This window comes from Oncorhynchus gorbuscha, linkage group LG09, assembly GCF_021184085.1.
Source record: "Oncorhynchus gorbuscha isolate QuinsamMale2020 ecotype Even-year linkage group LG09, OgorEven_v1.0, whole genome shotgun sequence".
NCBI lineage: Eukaryota > Metazoa > Chordata > Actinopteri > Salmoniformes > Salmonidae > Oncorhynchus > Oncorhynchus gorbuscha.
In genome coordinates, this window is record NC_060181.1 from 49,630,244 (window position 1) to 49,653,743 (window position 23,500).

At 44.4% G+C, this 23,500-nt stretch overlaps 1 protein-coding gene across 1 annotated transcript; it reads left to right on the top strand.

Moving 5' to 3' along the window:
- The first annotated feature begins 353 nt into the window (after positions 1 to 353).
- On the top strand, positions 354 to 19,802 carry LOC124044398 (transcription elongation factor A protein 3-like). Its single transcript, XM_046364048.1, is given in 11 exon segments — positions 354 to 383; positions 475 to 537; positions 780 to 885; positions 991 to 1,099; positions 1,211 to 1,398; positions 18,287 to 18,343; positions 18,536 to 18,579; positions 18,581 to 18,689; positions 19,108 to 19,247; positions 19,573 to 19,644; positions 19,794 to 19,802. Coding segments are annotated over 11 exon segments (927 nt in total).
- The last annotated feature ends 3,698 nt before the right edge of the window (positions 19,803 to 23,500 follow it).

Consider the following 23,500-nt stretch of genomic DNA (forward strand, 5'->3'; position numbering starts at 1 on the left):
AAGCACAACACACACATATAACAGCTGCCTCTGTCCGCATGCTCTGTGGTCTCCGGACGGTCCTATATCCAAAACGCCCGAGCTGGCAAGTCTGTCGTTCTGCCCCTGAACAGGCAGTTAACCCACTGTTCCTAGGCCGTCATTGAAAATAAGAATTTGTTCTTAACTGACTTGCCTAGTTCAATAAAGGTAAAATAAATATCCAGCCGGTTGAAACCACCAAACAGCCAACCCGACCACTCTGAGTCGTCCGCATTGTCCTAAAGCACACTCTTCTGTTCTTTATAATCACAATGCAATGACTGGGGGGTGACAAAAATGCAATTCCAGAATGTGGGTCATGAGGGGTGGGCATGCTGTCCCCAGTGAAAGTTGCACCCGTGGTACTACACATGTAATTAAAATAAATAATTCTGTTGCTCTCCCTGTTGGCTACAACTTCCAATACCATCCTCTCCATCTTTGTGTACATAGGAGGGTGCCCTGGACCTGCTGAATGAACTGAAGAGCTTCAACATGACGCTGAAACTTCTGCAAGTAGAGGACCTTCAACAGTAAAATCCCACTCACCTGTTATGTATTATTTAGGTGTGCAGAAGTTTCATATTTTAGACTACTTCTACGTTCAACATTAACAATTATCAAATGCATGGGGAATACAGTGCAGTCAATTTTCCCACAAACAGGGAATGGATTATATAGTTATGCCTACTCCAAATGATGTGTAAACTCATTATTTCAAGGATCACATGCAACAAAACATTCTCTCCTCTGAATAGGAAACGAGGATCGGCATGTCTGTGAATGGAATCAGGAAGCACTTCACAGACGACGTGGTCGTTTCCCTGTCCAAGATCCTCATCAAGGACTGGAAGAGACTGCTGGGTAGGATTGTTGGAGACTGTCTTTTAGAATGTGGAGCTGTCTGGAGTTGCGTTTTACAGTTTACACAGTACGTAGAGACAACATTTTACCCTCTTTGCCCCCTAGATGCTGCACGTACTCAGTGTACTGAGAGGCCCAATGAGATGAAGAATGGGGTTGACTCCAACAAATTCATAGTGTCCCCAGTCAGGTCCCCCTTAGAGAAAGACACCAGGTAGGTGCATACACACATACTCAATCCATTGCCAGCGTGTGAAGGCAAAAATGTAAACATAGAAAAGGGGAAGATACGGTATCTGGTGTGGCCTGTGTTTTTTTGCTATAGTCACAAGAGGCTGGATGTTTCTGATTCAGATCCTGAATCTGAAAAGGAAGAATACTCTGACAAACAGCGAAAAGAGAAACACAATGTTGAACACAAAAAAGACGAGAGAGCTGTTGACCTTAAAAAAGAGCGATATACAGAGGCATTCAAAAACGAACGACATGCAGAACAATCCAAAAATGGAAAACGTATAGAAGATGCCAGAAAAGAAAGAACTGTAGAACACTACAAAAAAGAACAACACTTAGAAGAACTGAAGAATCCAGAAAAGAAAGACATGTACCTGTACATGACACAAAAAAATGAAAGACGTGCAAGAACCCAAGAAGGAAAGATATTTTGAACAACCCAAGAAAGACATTACTGAATGAGTGGTTTGTACAGATATAAGGCTACAGTTTGAGATGTTTATATTGGAAGCCCTTGAGATGGATTGCACACTAACCTTGTTGTTTCACTGACTTGTTCATACAGCATACCACTGGGCACAACATGTCATTTCAACGTAGAAATGTGGGTAATATTTGGTTGACATGTTGATCAATGAGATTTCAACCTTTATTCACCCACTCAAAAAGCCAGCCGGAAGTTTGGTGAATTATAAATGCATGATCACTGTGCGTGCAACCATCTAAAAGCATATCTAAATTCCAATGGGAAAACAATGTCAGATTATTGGTTTAGTTCTCATCTAAATGTGTTAGCAGTGTACTGTCAACCATTTTAAAAGCACCACAAAGTTGAAAAGGGGAATACTGTTATGCAGGTGAATGAGGACCCAAAAGCGACTTGGCGAAAACAGAGTCTTTAATCCAGTAAAGTAAATATTCAATACTCCTAGACAAATCGGAGCGGTAAATAAAGTATAAAGAACAATTCCACTCGTAATGACGAGAACAGACTGGAGACTCGATCATAAACTGCAGGTTGCCTCGGGAAGGCACTTGACCGTAGCAGACTCAGACACCTGCTCACCACGCAGCATCTGAGGGAAACACGACACGACAGGGCGATACAAAGACACAGCACGGTGAACAATATACAAGGATCCGACAGGACAGAAACGGAAAACAAGGGGAGAAATAGGGACTCTAATCAGGGGAAAAGATAGGGAACAGGTGTGGAAGACTAAATGATTGATTAGGGGAATAGGAACAGCTGGGAGCAGGAATGGAACGATAGAGAGAAGAGAGAGAGAGGGAGGGAGAGAGAAAAAGGGGAACGAACCTAAAAAGACCAGCAGGGGGAAAACGAACAGAAGGAAAAGCAAAATGACAAGACAATATAAGACAAAACATGACAGTACCCCCCCACTCACCGAGCGCCTCCTGGCGCACTCGAGGAGGAATCCTGGCGGCAACGGAGGAAATCATCAATCAGTGAACGGTCCAGCACGTCCCGAGACGGAACCCAACTCCTCTCCTCAGGACCGTAACCCTCCCAATCCACTAAGTATTGGTGACCCCGTCCCCGAGAACGCATGTCCATGATCCTACGTACCTTGTAAATAGGTGCGCTCTCGACAAGGACGGGAGGGGGGAGGGAAGACGAACGGGGTGCGAAGAAAGGGCTTGACACAGGAGACATGGAAGACAGGATGGACGCGACAAAGATGTCGCGGAAGAAGCAGTCGCACAGCGACAGGATTGACGACCTGGGAGACACGGAACGGACCAATGAACCGCGGAGTCAACTTACGAGAAGCTGTCGTAAGAGGAAGGTTGCGAGTGGAAAGCCACACTCTCTGGCCGCAACAATACCTTGGACTCTTAATCCTACGTTTATTGGCGGCTCTCACAGTCTGTGCCCTGTAACGGCAAAGTGCAGACCTCACCCTCCTCCAGGTGCGCTCACAACGTTGGACAAACGCTTGAGCGGAGGGAACGCTGGACTCGGCAAGCTGGGATGAGAACAGAGGAGGCTGGTAACCCAGACTACTCTGAAACGGAGATAACCCGGTAGCAGACGAAGGAAGCGAGTTGTGAGCGTATTCTGCCCAGGGGAGCTGTTCTGCCCAAGACGCAGGGTTTCTGAAAGAAAGGCTGCGTAGTATGCGACCAATCGTCTGATTGGCCCTCTCTGCTTGACCGTTAGACTGGGGATGAAACCCGGAAGAGAGACTGACGGACGCACCAATCAAACGACAGAACTCCCTCCAAAACTGTGACGTGAATTGCGGGCCTCTGTCTGAAACGGCGTCTAACGGGAGGCCATGAATTCTGAACACATTCTCGATGATGATTTGTGCCGTCTCCTTAGCGGAAGGAAGTTTAGCGAGGGGAATGAAATGTGCCGCCTTAGAGAACCTATCGACAACCGTAAGAATCACAGTCTTCCCCGCAGACAAAGGCAGACCGGTAATGAAGTCTAGGGCGATGTGAGACCATGGTCGAGAAGGAATGGGGAGCGGTCTGAGACAACCGGCAGGAGGAGAGTTACCTGACTTAGTCTGCGCGCAGTCCGAACAAGCAGCCACGAAACGGCGCGTGTCACGCTCCTGAGTCGGCCACCAAAAGCGCTGGCGAATAGAAGCAAGAGTGCCTCGAACACCGGGATGACCAGCTAACTTGGCAGAGTGAGTCCACTGAAGAACAGCCAGACGAGTGGAAACAGGAACGAAAAGAAGGTTACTAGGACAAGCGCGCGGCGACGCAGTGTGCGTGAGTGCTTGCTTAACCTGTCTTTCAATTCCCCAGACTGTCAACCCGACAACACGCCCATAAGGAAGAATCCCCTCGGGATCAGTAGAAGCCACAGAAGAACTAAAAAGACGGGATAAGGCATCAGGCTTGGTGTTCTTGCTACCTGGACGGTAAGAAATCACAAACTCGAAACGAGCGAAAAACAACGCCCAACGAGCTTGACGAGCATTAAGTCGTTTGGCAGAACGGATGTACTCAAGGTTCTTATGGTCTGTCCAAACGACAAAAGGAACGGTCGCCCCCTCCAACCACTGTCGCCATTCGCCTAGGGCTAAGCGGATGGCGAGCAGTTCGCGGTTACCCACATCATAGTTGCGTTCAGATGGCGACAGGCGATGAGAAAAATAAGCGCAAGGATGAACCTTATCGTCAGACTGGAAGCGCTGGGATAGAATGGCTCCCACGCCTACCTCTGAAGCGTCAACCTCGACAATGAATTGTCTAGTGACGTCAGGAGTAACGAGGATAGGAGCGGACGTAAAACGTTCTTTTAGAAGATCAAAAGCTCCCTGGGCGGAACCGGACCACTTAAAACACGTCTTGACAGAAGTAAGAGCTGTGAGAGGGGCAGCAACTTCACCGAAATTACGAATGAAACGCCGATAGAAATTAGCGAAACCTAGAAAGCGCTGCAACTCGACACGTGACCTTGGAACGGGCCAATCACTGACAGCTTGGACCTTAGCGGAATCCATCTGAATGCCTTCAGCGGAAATAACGGAACCGAGAAAAGTAACGGAGGAGACATGAAAAGAGCACTTCTCAGCCTTCACGTAGAGACAATTCTCTAAAAGGTGCTGGAGAACACGTCGAACGTGCTGAACATGAATCTCGAGTGACGGTGAAAAAATCAGGATATCGTCAAGGTAGACAAAAACAAAGATGTTCAGCCTATCTCTCAGAACATCATTAACTAATGCCTGAAAAACAGCTGGCGCATTGGCGAGACCAAACGGCAGAACCCGGTACTCAAAATGCCCTAACGGAGTGTTAAACGCCGTTTTCCACTCGTCCCCCTCTCTGATGCGCACGAGATGGTAAGCGTTACGAAGGTCCAACTTAGTAAAGCACCTGGCTCCCTGCAGAATCTCGAAGGCTGATGACATAAGGGGAAGCGGATAACGATTCTTAACCGTTATGTCATTCAGCCCTCGATAATCCACGCAGGGGCGCAGAGTACCGTCCTTTTCTTAACAAAAAAAAACCCCGCCCTGGCCGGAGAGGAAGAAGGCACTATGGTACCGACGTCAAGAGACACAGACAAATAATCCTTGAGAGCCTTACGTTCGGGAGCCGACAGAGAGTATAGTCTACCCCGAGGAGGAGTGGTCCCCGGAAGGAGATCAATACTACAATCATACGACCGGTGAGGAGGAAGGGAGTTGGCTCGGGACCGACTGAAGACCGTGCGCAGATCATGATATTCCTCCGGCACTCCTGTCAAATCGCCAGGTTCCTCCTGAGAAGTGGGGACAGAAGAAACGGGAGGGATGGCAGACATTAAACACTTCACATGACAAGAAACGTTCCAGGATAGGATAGAATTACTAGACCAATTAATAGAAGGATTATGACATACTAGCCAGGGATGACCCAAAACAACAGGTGTAAAAGGTGAACGAAAAATCAAAAAAGAAATAGTCTCACTGTGGTTACCAGATACTGTGAGGGTTAAAGGTAGTGTCTCAAATCTGATACTGGGAAGATGACTACCATCTAAGGCGAACATGGGCGTAGGCTTGTCTAACTCTCTGAAAGGAATGTCATGTTTCCGAGCCCATGCTTCGTCCATGAAACAACCCTCAGCCCCAGAGTCTATCAAGGCACTGCATGTAGCACCCGAACCGGTCCAGCGTAGATGGACCGACATAGTAGTACAGGATCTAGATGGAGAGACCTGAGTAGTAGCGCTCACCAGTAGCCCTCCGCTTACTGATGAGCTCTGGCTTTTACTGGACATGAATTGACAAAATGTCCAGCAAGTCCGCAATAGAGGCACAGGCGGTTGGTGATCCTCCGTTCCCTCTCCTTAGTCGAGATGCGAATACCTCCCAGCTGCATGGGCTCAGTCTCTGAGCCAGAGGAGGGAGATGGTTGCGATGCGGAGCAGGGAAACACCGTTGACGCGAGCTCTCTACCACGAGCCTGGTGACGAAGATCTACCCGTCGTTCTATGCGGATGGCGAGAGCAATCAAAGAGTCCACACTGGAAGGAACCTCCCGGGAGAGAATCTCATCTTTAACCACTGCGTGGAGTCCCTCCAGAAAACGAGCGAGCAGCGCCGGCTCGTTCCAGTCACTAGAGGCAGCAAGAGTGCGAAACTCAATAGAGTAATCCGTTATGGATCGATCACCTTGGCATAGGGAAGCCAGGGCCCTAGAAGCCTCCCTACCAAAAACTGAACGGTCAAAAACCCGAATCATCTCCTCTTTAAAGTTCTGGTAATTGTTAGAGCAATCAGCCCTTGCCTCCCAGATAGCTGTGCCCCACTCTCGAGCCCGGCCAGTAAGGAGTGAAATGACGTAAGCAACCCGAGCTCTCTCTCTAGAGTATGTGTTGGGTTGGAGAGAGAACACAATATCACACTGGGTGAGAAAGGAGCGGCACTCCGTGGGCTGCCCGGAGTAGCAAGGTGGGTTATTAACCCTAGGTTCCGGAGGCTCGGCAGACCAGGAAGTAACAGGTGGCACGAGACGAAGACTCTGGAACTGTCCAGAGAGGTCGGAAACCTGAGCGGCCAGGTTCTCCACGGCATGACGAGCAGCAGACAATTCCTGCTCGTGTCTGCCGAGCATGGCTCCTTGGATCTCGACGGCAGTGTTACGAGCGTCTGTAGTCGCTGGGTCCATTCTTTGGTCGGATCCTTCTGTTATGCAGGTGAATGAGGACCCAAAAGCGACTTGGCGAAAACAGAGTCTTTAATCCAGTAAAGTAAATCTTCAATACTCCTAGACAAATCGGAGCGGTAAATAAAGCATAAAGAACAATTCCACTCGTAATGACGAGAACAGACTGGAGACTCGATCATAAACTGCAGGTTGCCTCGGGAAGGCACTTGACCGTAGCAGACTCAGACACCTGCTCACCACGCAGCATCTGAGGGAAACACGACACGACAGGGCGATACAAAGACACAGCACGGTGAACAATATACAAGGATCCGACAGGACAGAAACGGAAAACAAGGGGAGAAATAGGGACTCTAATCAGGGGAAAAGATAGGGAACAGGTGTGGAAGACTAAATGACTGATTAGGGGAATAGGAACAGCTGGGAGCAGGAACGGAACGATAGAGAGAAGAGAGAGAGAGGGAGGGAGAGAGAAAAAGGGGAACGAACCTAAAAAGACCAGCAGGGGGAAAACGAACAGAAGGAAAAGCAAAATGACAAGACAATATAAGACAAAACATGACAAATACAATGTCAGATTATTGGTTAGGTTCTCATCTAAATGTGTTATAAGTGTACTTTCAACCATTTTAAAAGCACAACAAAGTTGAAAAGGGAATACAATGTCAGATATTTAGTATTTATACCTAAACGTAATGTTTTATCAACATGCTTCTTCTAATTGCACTACCAAATTACCTGGAATGCAGTTGAGATTACATTAAAATTACATAGTGCAAGTGTTCAATGCTGTAGATATTCGGCACAGATTATTATAGCAATTGTGAAGATCTCCACAGAACGGCAAACTTTGCATGCTATCTTGAACATGCACACTTTCCATGATTACATAAGAAGACATTTATAGTTACAGTAGGCTAACTTCAATGTGGCCGTAGATGTGTTACTCATTTTAGCCCTTTCCTGCAGTCAAATGACCTAGTGGCCACATGGGTGGAATATTATTCATAATTTCATAATTAATAAACAAATAAAATAATGTATCTGGTGTTTCTATGTCAAACGAGTTTGTTATAGTTCAGTCGTCTGTGATGTATATAAAGTGTAATATTGGGATGCAAACTAAACATTTTATACATCTCTATATATCTGATATGGTACATCTTCTTTTTTTAAGGTTGGTCAGGCTCGGTGCTCGAGACCTCCAGTGCGCCTTCACCGTCCGGTCTATCCGGTGCCACCTCCACGCACCAGCCCTTCGGTGGCTGTCTCTCCATCTCCTCCCTACAGTTGCTCCAGCCTGTCCAGCGCTGCTAGAGTCTTCCTCCTGCCCAGCGCTGTCAGAGTCTTCCTCCTGCCCAGCGCTGTCAGAGTCTCCCGTCTGTCCTGAGCGGCCGGAGTCTCCCGTCTGTCTGTCCTGAGCGGCCGGAGTCTCCCGTCTGTCTGTCCTGAGCGGCCGGAGTCTCCCGTCTATCTGTCCTGAGCGGCCGGAGTCTCCCGTCTGTCTGTCCTGAGCGGCCGGAGTCTCCCGTCTGTCAGCCAGGAGCTGCCGGAGTCTCCCGTCTGTCAGCCAGGAGCTGCCAGGGCCGTCCGTCACGCCGGTGCTGCCGGAATCGCCCTTCACTCCGGAACTGCCGGAATCTCCCGTCCATTCGGGACCCGGGGCTAGGGTCCCCAGTCCGAGGTTGGCAGCGAGGGTCGCCGTTCTTAAGAGGCCACGGGGGCGGATAAGAGGCGGAGAAAAACTTTGGTGGAATGGGGTCCACGTCCCGCGCCAGAGCCGCCACCCAGGACAGACGCCCACCCAGACCCTCCCCTATTGGTTCAGGTCTGCACCTTTGGGGGGAAGGGGGGGGGTACTGTCACCTTAGTCCCTTTGTTTGTTTGTTCTGACCTTAGTCCCTTTGTTTTGTCTTTTGTTTTAGTATGGTCAGGGTGTGAGTTGGGTGGGTTGTCTATGTTAGATTTCTATGATTTGCCATTTCTGTGTTTGGCCTGGTATGGTTCTCAATCAGAGGCAGCTGTCAATCGTTGTCCCTGATTGAGAACCATATTTAGGGAGCCTGGTTTCTATTGTGTTTTGTGGGTGGTTATTATCTGTCTAGTGTGTTTTGTCACCTTACAGAACTGTTTCGGTTTAGTTTCTTTCTCTTTGTTATTTTGTTAAGTGTTCTGAGTTTAAATAAATATCATCATGAACACATACCACGCTGAGCTTTGGTCCTCACCTCATTCCAACGACGATCGTTACAATCTGAGCCACTGGCCTAATCCTATTCTTTAATGTTTTTTTTTAGTTGGAGATGTGAATCCAACATAATTTCTTAACTTGACGACATGTTATTATGCAAGTTATTGTATTGCAAAAGTGATATTGAATTGTGTTTGATTGTCAACTCAACCAAATATCAACATTTGAACATCAATGTGTATTTTGTGCCATTGACTTAGTCTGGCTTTAATTCCAGTTTGTTTACAAATTAATAATGTATATGTTGGATTCATTTCTCCATTTCAAAGTTAAAGATTGCGACAAAATCCGTTTGTGCCCAGTGGGCAGTGACCTTGAAGAGTGACTTAGCCAGCACCCACTTCTGCATGGTGTGATCATGATCAATGCATGCTTTCCTTAATCATTCGATTTGTGCTAGTTGTATTAGTTCTAGAAAGCATGGTTTTACTCAGATTTCATTTGGAATATTTCAATTTCCATTCAGGAGAGATCCTTCAGACACTCTGTCTCCTTTTCATCCTCGTCCCACCCCTCCGCCAAGATGTCTCTCAGTGAAGGTGAAGAAGGAGAGGTCAGAGGGCATGCTGTTTGTGAATAGACTGAGTTGTCTATTATGGTCCATAGTTTGTGATAGATCATCATCTACCTCTGTTTTATCAGACACAGTGAAATGTGCCCTGACATCACTGTTTTACCATTTGTTTTGTTGTCATAGGTTGTACTTTATACAGCACAGCAAAGTCAAAATCATTGCATCAATGAACATGTTCCTCCTTTTTTGATGATAAACTGTCAGCAATACACAGGAAATGACAAAAGTGCCTCCCAGGTGGTGTAGTGGTTAAGGGCGCTGTACTGCAGTGCCAGCTGCGCCACCAGAGACTCTGGGTTTGCGCCCAGGCTCTGTCATAACCGGCCGCGACCGGGAGGTCCGTGGGGCGATGCACAATTGGCCTAGTGTTGTTAGGGAGGGTTTGGCCGGTAGGGAAATCCTTGTCTCATCGTGCACCAGTGACTCCTGTGGTGGCCCGGGTGCAGTGCACGCTAACCAAGGTTGCCAGGTGCATTGGTGCGGCTGGCTTCTGGTTTGGATGGTGCTGTGTTAAGAAGCAGTGCGGCTTGGTTGGGTTGTGTATCGGAGGACGCGTGACTTTCAACCTTTGTCTCTCCCGAGCCCGTACGGGAGTTGTAGCGATGAGACAAGATAGTAGCTACTAAACATTTGGATACCACAAAATTGAGGTGAAAAAGGGGTCAAATTAAAAATAAAAATAAATTTAAATGACAAAAGTTTTCAGAATAGATAGATTTCGTCTGTTGGCTTTTCATTTAGGAAAAAAGCTCCTCCTGACCCTAATGCCCCACTTCCTCCTCTTCATCCTCATCCTTCTATGCCCACTGCAGCAGAGGTCAGAGTCAGCTTCTCTTCTGTCAAACTATATTTATTTCACAAGACATATTGGACTACAGTATAAATTGTCCTTCCTGTATTATAATTATGCAAAAATTTGTATTCTATTCTACTGAGCCATTTACTTTATGTTCGTTCGTATTCTTATCTTTTATTACTTCTTATAGTTGTTGCATTGTCGAGGAGCAACCTGCAAGCAGTGATGGCAAAAGTCCGGAATTGTCATACTTTTGTAAAAGTAAAGATACCGTAATAGAAAATGACTCAAGTGAAAGTCACCCAGTAAAATACTACTTGAGTAAACGTCAAACTATTTGGTTTTAAATATACTTAAGTATCAAAAGTAAATGTAATTGCTAAAATATACTTAATTATATTTACTTGAGGCGGCAGGTAGCCTAGTGGTTAGAGCATTGGGCCAGTAACCGAAAGGTTACGGAAAATGGGTGTCAAGGAAAATGTATGGAGTAAAAATATATCATTTTCTTTAGGAATGTAGTAAAGTAAAAGTTGTCAAAAATATACATTATATATATATATATATACCGCAAAAAAACTACTTAAATAGTGTAGTTTACTTTACACCATTGCCTGCAAGTAAGCTTTTCATTGGATGGTGCATGTCTATCCCCTATACACGACTAATAAAACTTTAAACATGAGTGTGCTACTATACTATCGATAGCAATGATGAATAGTAGTGGTGATTGAAAATAATATTTTACATTTAGAAAAGAGCCTCCATGGATTTCTGTGGTTAGAAAAGAGACTCCAGACCCCAATGCTCCTTTTGCACCTCTCCATCTCCATCATCCCCGTCCTGTGAAGCGCCCGTCAGTGGAACTCAAAAAGGAGAGGTCACTGTGATGTTGCATGGTTGTTTTTTTGTGTGGTTACTTTTGAGTGTTAGCAATGTTTGTTCTCTGTGACATTGTTGAACTGCTCCTATTGACAGATATGCTAAATGGATTATCTTCATTCCGACACAACGGATTTTTGTTGCTTTTCCTTGTGAAGTTTCAAACATCACTTTCTTTGCTGTTTGCTACCCAGAGAGGAGTTGTCAGATTACAAACCCGTTTCTCTGAAGGTGATGTCATCTGACCATGTGAGAAAGGATGGGTCTGGGATCTGTCAATCATACTACCTCATTCATGTTAAGTTTGCTCAATTGTGTTTAGCCTTTTCAGTACAGTCATTTTCTTCCTGTTTTCTTCCTGTTATATAGTGCCTTCGGAAAGTATCCAGACCCCTTGACCTGTTCCACATTTTGTTAGGTTCTCTGGGTAGCACATTGCCCCATAATGACTAAGAAAAAACAAGTTTAGGAATTATCGCTAATTTATTAAGAATAAAAACAAAAAAAGATCAGTATTCAGACCCTTTGTTGAAGCACCTTTGGCAGTGATTACAGCCTCGAGTCTTCTTGGGTATGACACTACAAGCTTAGCACACCTGTATTTGGGGAGTTTCTCCAAGTCTTCTCTGCAGAGCCTCTCAAACTCTGTCAGGTTCGATGGGGAGCGTCGCTGCACAGCTATTTTCATGTCTCTAGAGATTTTTGATTGGGTTCAAGTCCGGGCTCTAGCTGGGCCAGCCACTCAAGGACATTCAGAGACTTGTCTCGAAGCCACTCCTGCATTATCTTGGCTGTGTGCTATGGGTCGTTGTCCTGTTGGAAGGTGAACACCAGTCTGAGGGCCTGACTAGTCTCCCAGTCCCTGCTGCTGAAAAACAACCCCACAGAATGATGCTGCCACTACCATGCTTCAACGTAGGGATGGTGCCAGATTTCCTCCAGAATGCTTGGCATTCAGGCCAAAGAGTTCAATTTTGGTTTCAATAGACCAGAGAATGTTGTTTTCCCATGGCCTGAGAATCTTTAGGTGCCTTTTGGCAAACTCCAAGTGGGCTGTCATGTGCCTTTTTTTTACTGAGGAGTGGCTTCCATCTGGCCTCTACCATAAAAACCTAATGGTGGAGTGCTGCAGAGATGGTTGTCTTTCTGGAAGGTTCTCCCATCTCCACAGAGGAACTCTAGAGCTCTGTCAGAGAGACCATTGAGTTCTTGGTCACCTCCCTTGACCAAGGCCCTTCTCTCCCGATTGCTGAGTTTGGCCGGGTGGACAGCTCTAGGAATAGTCTTGGTGGTTCCAAACTTCTTCCATTTAACAATGATGGAGGCCACTGTTTTCTTAGGGACCTTCAATGCTGCAGAAATGTTTTGGTAGCCTTTCCCAGATCTGTGCCTCGACACAATCCTGTCTCGGAGCTGTACGGACAATTCCTTCAACCTTATGGCTTGGTTTTTGCTCTGACATGCACTGTCCACTGTGGGACCTTATATAGACAGGTGTGTGCCTTTCCAAATCATGTCCAATCAATTGAATTTACCACAGGTGGACTCCAAGTTGTAGAAACATCTCAAGGATGATCAATAGAAACAGGATGTACCTGAGCTCAATTTAGAGTCTCATAAGCAAAGAGTCTGAATACTTATGTAAATAAGGTATTTTTGTTTTGCAAACATTTCTAAAAACTTGTTTTCGATTTGCCATTATGGGGTGTTCTGTGTAGATGGCTGAGGAAATTGTTTTATTTGATCCATTTTAGAATAGGGCTGTAGCAAAACAAAATTTGGAAAAAGTCAAAGGGTCTGAATACTTTCATGACATCCTCCAAATGTGGATGATGATATAATTTTGTTAAATTAGATGAAGATTATTATGAGCACAGTTGCAAAGCACTGCTAACCGTTCTCCTTTTGCAGAAAATACTCTGATAGCAAAGTGCCCAAAAGACCATCTGTTGATGCCAAGGAAGAAAGGTCGGCAGGCCATAGTGCACAGGTGCATGCATAATTATACACTGCATGTTGGCCTATGTGCTTGTTTAAGTTGAATCCCAATCAATTGATTGGACATGATTTGGAAAGGCACACTATAAGTAGTTTTTTTGCAGGGACTGGGAGACTCTTTTCTATGAGTTGTGGTTGTATTATTTGGTGATATTAGAGAGTTGTGTTAACCCCTTCATTGGTGCAGAGGACTTCATAGGGAAATACTGCATGTGTGAATATTGTGTGACAAGGTGCTTCGCCACCTTGTCATGTTGTCTGCCCTCTGCTGGTGAAGCTGTTTGATCAAGCATGCCTGCTCCCTGAATGCTGTGTGCTTTTTGCCAATCAGCAATGGCTGCAATACATACAAATGTTTCCTGTTTCAGAAACGATTTGTCAGATTCCAAACCAAAACCTGCTAAAAGGCCAAGTCTGGATGGCAAGAAAGACAGGTCTGCATAAGCAGGATCATATTATGTACCCAATTATTGGTGGATGTACAGTCGTGGCTAAAAGTTTTAAGAATGACACAAATACTAATTTCCACAAAGTTTGCTGCTTCATTGTCTTTAGATACTTTTGTCAGATGTTACTATGGAATGTAGTATAATTACAAGCATTTCATAAGTGTCAAAGGATTTTATTGACAATTACATGAAGTTGATGCAAAGAGTCAATATTTGCAGTGTTGATCCTTCTTTTTCAAGACCTCTGCAATCCACTCTGGCATGCTGTCAATTAACTTCTGGGCCACATCCTGACTGATGGCAGCCCATTCTTGCATAATCAATGCTTGGAGTTTGTCAGAATTTGTGGAGTTTTGTTTGTCTACCCGTCTCTTGAGGATTGACCATAAATCAATGGGATTAAGATCTGGGGAGTTTCCTGGCCATGGACCCAAAATATCGATGTTTTGTTAACCGAGCCACTTAATTATCACTTTTGCCTTATAGCAAGGTGCTCCATCATCCTGGAAAAAGCATTGTTCGTCACCAAACTGTACTTGGATGGTTGGGAGAAGTTGCTCTCGGAGGCTGTGTTCTTAGACAAAATTGTGAGTGAGCCCACTCCCTTGGCTGAGAAGCAACCCCACCCACACATGAATGGTCTCAGAATGCTTTACTGTTGGCATGACACCGGACTGATGGTAGCGCATTCTTGTCTTCTCCGGACAACCTTCTTTTCCGGATGCCCCAAACAATCGGAAAGGGTATTCATCAGAGAAAATGACTTTACCCCAGTCCTCAGCAGTCCAATCCCTGTACCTTTTGCAGAATATCAGTCTGTCCCTGATGTTTTTCCTGGAGAGAAGTGTCTTCTTTGCTGCCGTTTTTGACACCAGACCATCCTCCAAAAGTCTTCGCCTCACTGTGCGTGCAGATGCACTCACACCTGCCTGCTGCCATTCCTGAGCAAGCTCTGTACTGGTGGTGCCCCGATCCCGCAGCTGAATCAACTTTAGGAGACGGTCCTGGCGCTTGCTGAACTATCTTGGGCACCCTGAAGCCTTCTTCACAACAATTGAACTGCTTTCCTTGAAGTTCTTGATGATCAGATAAATGGTATATTTAGGTGCAATCTTACTGGCAGCAATATCCTTGCCTGTGAAGCCCTTTTTGTGCAACGCAATGATGACGGCACGTGTTTCCTTGCAGGTAACCATGGTTGACAGAGGAAGAATAATGATTCCCAGCACCACCCTCCTTTTGAAGCTTCCAGTCTGTTATTTGAACTCAATCAGCATGACAGAGTGATCTCCAGCCTTGTCCTCGTCAACACTCACACCTGTGTTAACAAGATAATCACTGACATTATGTCAGCTGGTCCTTTTATGGCAGGGTTGAAATGCAGTGGAAATGTTTTGGGGGATTCAGTTCATTTCCATGGCAAAGAGGGACTTTGCAATAAATTGCAATTCGTCTGATCACTCTTCATAATATTCTGGAGTATATGCAAATTGCCATCATACAAACTGAGGCAGCAGACTTTGTGAACATTAATATTTGTGTCATTCTCAACTTTTGGTCACGACTGTACTAAGCTTCACTCTAAAAACACTTATTGACCTCACTTTTAAACCTGTATGAAGTGAACTTTGAAGGAAAATAATTAAATCAAGAAATATTGTAATTTGTAAAGCTTTTTTCTCACACCCAAGGCACTGATTTGTTTTATATAATAATAAAAGCAGACAACAATCAATGCTATATACAGGTGTTGTCCAATCCGTTGAAAATAATTAACATTGGTCATTGAAAGCTTTTCTGAACAGCTCAGTCATTTAGCTTTGCCTTAAGTAAGGCCAGAGACTCTACAGCCCTGACAGTGACTTTAAGTGCGTTCCACAGCCTAGGAGCCGCACAACTGAAAGCCCTGTCACCCATAGTTTTTTGTCTGCTCTAGGGAGATGGACTTGTAGGAGTGAACGGAGTGTACGACGAAGTCAGACAGATACTTGGGTCCAGAGTTGTGGATAGCTTGGTAGGTGTGAACCATAATTTTAAAGTCAATGTGTGAGCATGTGGGGAGCCAGTGGAGGTTGAACATAGCTGGAGTGATGTACTCATGGGGGAAGTGTGGTTGAGGACACATGCAGCACAGTTCTGGACATATTGTAGCCTTCTTAGGCACTTGTCATATTTGTCAACCAACACGGTATTACAATAGTCCAGACGGGATAAGATAAATGTGTGGATGAGTTGCTCAGCTGAAGGCTGTAAAAGTGTAGGTTACATAGGTCGTAACCTGGCAATGGTCCATAGATAGGACAATGGAACTTTGGTAACACTTCTGATGTGTGCCTCAAACGAGAGCTGACTGTCAAATATCACACCCAGATTGCGGACCTTACTGGAGGGGAGGACTTTGACACCATCAATATTGAGGCTGTAGCTGCTGATTTAGTCAATGATGCGAGTGCCAATCTGTCTTTTTGCAGTTTAACTGCAGGAAACTCAGCTGTATCCACACTTTGCTGTCCTGCAGGCAACTGACCAGGAATGCAATGGCATTGGCAGTGTTTGTGGAGATATACAGCTGAGTGTCTTCAGCATAAAAGTTAAAGCCCAGTCCATGTTTCCCAGTGGCAGCATGTAGATCCAAAACAGTAGCTGCCCTAGGACCGAGCCTTGAGGGACCCCCTGGCGGATCAGTGAGATAGGACCTGAACCAGTCCTGGACAGTGTCTGACAGACCCGGTAGCTTCACCTTGCGGTCCAGCAGAATGGCATGGCTGACCGTGTCAAATGCTGCATTGAGGTCCAGCAGTATGAGGATGCTGGCACCCCCAGAGTCTGCATTCATGATGAGGTCATTGGTGACCCTTACCAAGGCAGTCTCTGTGTCTGAAACCAGACGGGAAGTGCTCAAGTAGATTGTGAGTGGCAAGATGTTGTTGGACTTGGCTAGACATATCATGTTTGAGGAGCTTACTCAGCAAGGTCAGGTTGGTCAGGTTCTGGAGGTTATCAGGGTCAGATACAGGCTTTTTAAGTACTGGTGTGACTGCGGCGAGTTTGAGCTGTGGAGGGACACATCCAGTGGTTAATGATTTCTGTGAAAAAAAGGCTCCAGAACAGATAACTAGGACTTGACAAGTGAGGTGGGGATAGGGTCAAGTGAGCAGGTGGTGGGCCTCATTGTTCTAACCAACTTGGTTACATCAGCTGCAGTGACTGTGGTGAACATGGAGAACCTTGACCCAGGGAGCATAGGACTGTGTAGATCAACTACAGGGTCTGGAGAGGACAGGATCGTGTTATTGAGATTTTCAATTTTGCTTTGGAAGAAACAATGGTATTGATTGCACCATTCTGGGGAGGCTGAGGTAGCAGAGTTGTTCACAGGCTGAAGGAGCTTGCTCACAGTAGAGAACATCACCTGGGAGTAACCACTGCTGTTGCTGATCAGTTGGGAGTAGTAGTAGTAACATGGTCAAATGAAAGTAAAAAAAGCAGTATCTAGCACTCACTCAGATGAACAGCAGTCTCGCATGGTGACATATTTTCCTCTCTCTCTCTCGTTGTTGTAGAAAGGACTTCACTGACTCCAAGCACAGCCTTTCTGTGAAACGTCATTCGCTTGACTCCAAATCCAACAGGTGGCTCTCATTCAGATTCATTACTATGACTGACACTTCTCTGGTCATTACTGCTAATATCCTTAATATGTTGCCATGAGCTATCCAGTGGGCGAAGTACATCCGTCAGCATCTAGTTTTAATTGATATTCGATTGAATTTCAAATAACATGACATCAATATGAAATCAACATAAGCGAAAAGGAGTGGAAAAAGTACTCAATTGTCATACTTAAGTAAAAGTAAATGCTAGTAGATTATTTATTTTTTTACAGACAGACTGGGGCACACTCAAACACTCAGACATCATTTACAAATGCAGTATTTGTGTTTAGTTAGTTAGCCAGATCAGAGGCAGTAGGGATGACAATGCATTCCATGTGCGTGAATTGGACCATCATTCTGTCCTACCTGAGCATTCGAAATGTAACGAGTGCTTTTGGCTACCAGGGAAAATGTATGGGAGTTTAAAGTATTTTAGTTTCTTTAGGGATGTAGTGGATTAAAAGATTCCAAAAATATACCAAACAAAAATAAGAACGCAACATGTATAGTGTTGGTCCCATGTTTCATGAGCTGAAATAAAAGATCCCAGAATTTTTCCATACACACAAAAAGCTTATTTCCCTTAAATTGTGTACACAAGTGAGCATTTGTCCTTTGCCAAGATAATCCTTCCTCCTGACGTGTGGCATATCAAGAAGCTGATTAAACAGCATGATCATTACACAGGTGCACCTTGTGCTGGGGGCATAGATAGCCACTCTAAAATGTGCAGTTTTGTCACACGACACAATACCACAGATGTCTAAGTTTTGAGGGAGCGTGCAATTGGCATGCTGACTGCAGGAATGTCCACCAGAGATGTTGCCAGATAATTGAATGTTCATTTTAGATAATTTGGCAGTACATCCAACTGGCCTCACAACCGCAGACCAAGTCTCACCATGTTTCTCTCCTCAGATAACTTCAAAGAATTTGGGACAAACTGTGACTCGATGGCAGCAGAGATTGAAGATCATATGCTTTTAAATCTGCATGTGGTTCTGTATTTTACCAATTTGGGTTGGTTTCAGTTTGCAGTGTGTTTGCGGAGCTGCCATTTGCTCTCTTGGCTTTGAATATAACACATTTTATATTTGTTTGATCTTCGATTGATAGATATTTCAACCAGGTGGTGATGAAAGCTTCCTTAACTGTCCTCCGCTGCACATATTTTTAAGGAGATGGGAGCCACAGATATGAAGTATAAAAACCAGGGTGCGGAGCCGCATCAGCAACCTGAAGGACCCCAAAAACCCTGGGCTGCGGAGGAACGTCCTGGCTGGAGGCATCGAGCTGAGACGCTTCGCCATCATGTCTGCTGAGGGGTACTGTAAACTTCTGCCATATCAACCCATGACCCATCCCTGCCTCTAACATATTCCTAAGATGTTGTATTAATGAGAGAGAGTCAAGAAAGTCAAGCACCTACCAAAACATTTGAGTAGACACATTTCCCTCCGAGAGTCAGTCAGTCAGTCAGTCAGTCAGTCAGTCAGTCTGTCTGTCTGTCTGTCTGTCTGTCTGTCTGTCTGTCTGTCTGTCTGTCTGTCTGTCTGTCTGTCTGTCTGTCTGTCTGTCTGTCTGTCTGTCTGTCTGTCTGTCTGTCTGTCTGTCTGTCTGTCTGTCTGTCTGTCTGTCTGTCTGTCTGTCTGTCTGTCTGTCTGTCTGTCTGTCTGTCTGTCTGTCTGTCTGTCTGTCTGTCTGTCTGTCTGTCTGTCTGTCTGTCTGTCTGTCTGTCTAGGAGATGGCTAGTGATGAGCTGAAGCAGCTGAGGAACAATCTGACTAAGGAGGCCATTAGGGAACACCAGCTGTCCAAAACCAGCGGTACCATTTATGATCTGTTTCAGTGCAGCAAAAAGAACTGCACCTACAACCAGGTAAACATACCATATTCTGCATATTACAAGGTATATACTATATTTTACTTAAACAGATACACACTGCACTGAAAACATACATATGCTCTACATACAGTTTTATATTGTACGCTCTACCTGTTCCAGTTACATTTTACACAGTGGAGACAGCCTGTGCTGTTGAATGAAAGCTGCCTTCGTATTAACTGTGTGTGTGTGTGTGTGTGTGTGTGTGTGTGTGTGTGTGTGTGTGTGTGTGTGTGTGTGTGTGTGTGTGTGTGTGTGTGTGTGTGTGTGTGTGTGTGTGTGTGTGTGTGTGTGTGTGTGTGTGTGTGTGTGTGTGTAGATGCAGACCCACAGTGCTGATGAGCCTATGACCACTTTTGTTCTTTGCAACGAGTGCGGGAACCGCTGGAAGGTGAGACATTTCCCTCACCAGTTCAGATAAAGCCCATTAAAATGCATAACGCTAGCCCAGCACATACAGTGGTGTCTGGAGGCATAACAATGGTCCACAGACATAAATAATCTATTAATTTACTAATATTCATTTGTTTTCTATTCCAGTTCTGCTGATGTGGCCCAGCTCCAATGACGATGTTGCAGACCACATTTTTCTATGAGGGGTTATAATGTTTAGCAATGAGTAATTTTACAAAAACAAAAATGAATACTTACAATTTATAATGTACTTTTTAAGATGGTCTCCCGAGTGGCGCAGCGGTCTAATGCACAAGAGGCATTTACTACAGTCTCTGGTTCAATTCCAGGCTGTATCATCTGGCCGTGATTGGGAGTCCCATAGGGCAGGGCACAATTGGCACAGCATCGTCCGGGTTTGGCCGGGGTAGGCCGTCAATTGTAAATAAGAATTTGTTCTTAACTGACTTATTTTAAATGTAACCTTTATTTAACTATGGTGCTTTTAATGGGGGTTGAAAACATTTTTGTAAAATGCAGGGGTTGAGACAGTCTCCAGATTGATGGCAGTGTAATTTAATCTGTCCTGGTTGGACACAGGTAATTCAATGGTGCTGAGGAGATGCAGCAGCCTTTTCTGAATTTCACTGACATAAAATTGTTTTTTTGAATCTTTAAAAAAAATAATAATTATAGTCTTTAAATCTGCAAAGACCACAGATCAAATTAGAAATCAAGTATGAAAGCTTATCATGCAAGGCATTTCAATTCAAACATCTTTATTGTTAAAATCTCAAGGCCAAACCTCTGAGGTTTTATTGTCACTGTTTGGGCTTCAGTCAGGGAATAATATGATTTATTTTTCTAGATATGGTAAAGACCAAAAAACGGTATTTATGTAATTTGTGGGTTTCGCTCTGTGAAATTTTAAAAGAGCAGCTAAAATGTATATACATATTTATGAATAGTTGATTATTTTCATATGTACTGTATAATATATGAAACAGTAATAAGTCTCCTACATATTGCTTTGCATCATAATTGAATGAGTAAACAGTATTGAAATTATGCTAATTAATACAAAATAATGTCATTGTCAAATTCTGTTTGAACTACCGGTGAAATGGAAAAGTCGATATACTGTACCACTAAGAGCAGCCACAAGATGGCGAGGAAGAGTAATTTATACTGTAAGAGCTCCCACTTGCAAATGATGTATCATTTAGGGAGTGAATGTTTACAGTACCAGTCAAAAGTTTGTACACACCTACTCATTCAAGGGTTTTTCTTTATGTTTACTGTTTTCTACATTGTATAATAATAGTGAAGACATCAAAACTATGAAATAACATATATGGAATCATGCAGTAAACAGCATTTTTTTAAATAAATCTAAATATATTTGAGGTTCTTCAAAGTAGCCACCCTTTGCCTTGATGACAGCTTTGTACACTCTTAGCATTCTCTCACCCAGCTTCATGAGGTAATCACCTGGAATGCATTTAAATTAAAAGTTAATTTGTGGAATTTCTTTCCTTAATGCATTTGAGCCAATCAGTTATGTTGTGACAAGATAGGGGTGGTATACAGAAGATAGGTCTATTTAGTAAAAGACCAAGTCCATATTATGGCAAGAGCAGCTCAAATAAGTTCATTAGAGTTAACTGCACCTCAGATTGCAGCCCAAATAAATGCTTCAGAGTTTATGTAACAAACACATCTCAACATCAACTGTTCAGAGGAGACTGACTGCATTAATCAGGCCTTCATGGTCGATTTGCGGTGAAGAAACAACTACTGAAGGACACCAATAAGAAGAAGAGACTTGCTTGAGCCAAGAAACATGAGCAATGGACATTAGACTGGTGGAAATCTGTCCTTTGGTCTGATGAGTCAATTTTTAGATTTTTGGTTCCAAACGCAGAGTAGGTGAACAGATGATCTCTGCATGTGTGGTTCACACCATGAAGCATGGAGGAGGTGCTTTGCTGGTGACACTGTCTGATTTATTTAGAATTCAAGGCACACTTAACCAGCATGGCTACCACATTCTCAGTGCAAGAGGCATCACTACACATTCTGCAGCGATGCGCCATCCCACCTGGTTTTCCCTTCCCCTATCATTTGTTTTTCAACAGGATAATGACTTCAGGCCTTCTGGCTGTGCAAGGGCTATTTGACAAAGAAGGAGAGTGATGACCTGCTGCATCAGATGATGACCTGGCAATCACCGCTTTGAGAGTCATTACTGATGTCGCAGTTCAGTTAAACAGACAAACTGAAAAGCTGCCACTCTATGTCGTGAAAGGAGACTTATCCAGCACTACTGGGACCATCGTGGCTGGAGAAAATCAAACTGGACTGGCCATTAGTGCATACAATGACACATGGAGAGACAGGCCTACCTGCCGTCTTAAAGAAACATTACAGAGGAGTATTTCATGGAGATCATGAAATACATTACAATGAAACTTAGCATTAAACCAGACAGTAAATCAAAGTTTCTGAAAGCACCTTATGATACCTTATGCTATCAGACCAAAAGTCAAGGCTGACTTGGACTCTTTAGTCAAGAACAAAGTACTGGAGCCGGTCAGTGTGGTTGAATGGCCAACACCCACCATACCAGTTCTTAAGAAGGATTGTGGAATCATGATGTGTATAGACTTTAAAGTTTAGTTAACCTTGTGTTGTCCGCTGTGCAGTATCCACTACCACACATCTGCAACTTTTTGGATTTTTTGAGTTCAGCTAAATCTACCTTTGTCAAGCCTACCTGCAGCTGCACGTGGAAGAATAGTCAGAGGAACTTCTGACCATCGTGACAGACAAGGGACTCTTCAGGTACTGTCGTCTACCATTTGGAATCACATGTGCGCCAGTACCTTTCTAGAAGGCAATGGACTAGATTTTGAGTATTGCCAGGAGTACAATGCTAAATGGATGACATCCTCGTTACTGGGAAGGAAGAAGTGGACTATTCCAGAATTTGAATCCAACCTTAGAGACTGAAGGACTACAAGTTTGTAAGGACAAATGTGCATTCTTCCAATCTTCGGTTGAATACCTCAGACATGTCATTGATGCTACAGGCCCTCACAAGGCAATCATGGCTGCCCCAGCTTCTTAGAACGTGAGCCATTTACGTTCTTTCCTAGGGTTACTGAATACTACAGACACTTTATCCCGAGCTTAACAATTAAGCTGAAGCCGCTGCCTCGAATGCTTTGTCATAACAAAACATGGAAATGTACTGAGAAACCATTCGTGAACTACTGAAATCTGAGGTATTGACACACTTTGAACCATTATTGCCCATCCAACTAACTTGTGATGCTAGTCCATATGTTGTGGGAGCAGTCGTGTCCTATATCATGCCTTTCGGTGCATCGAGGACATTGAACAAAGTAGAAAGCAACTAAGCACAGATAGAACGAAAAGCCCTAGGCATCTTTTTTGGAGTGCATAAATTTCAACATTATCTGTATGGGAGGAAGTGCACGGTGATCTTACAGATCATCGTTTGTGGCGAGAATCTTTGGACCGCATACTGGAAATCCGTCACTTGCTGCAAGCAGAATGCAAAGGTGGGAATTGTTGTTGTCAGCACACACCTACAACATCAAGTACCGCAAGACAGAACTGCACTGCAAATCAGCTGGACTTTCCCAGTTAACATTATAATAATACCTGTGGTCAAGCCAGATTCACGCCAAGTTGACATCTACTTCAGACAAGTGGAAAATGAAAACACACCAGTCACTTCAACAAAAGTGAGAGTCAACCCGGAAATGACCCGGTGGTATCAAGTGATGGACATTATCAAAGCTAAAGCCTCTAGAGATCCTTCAGAA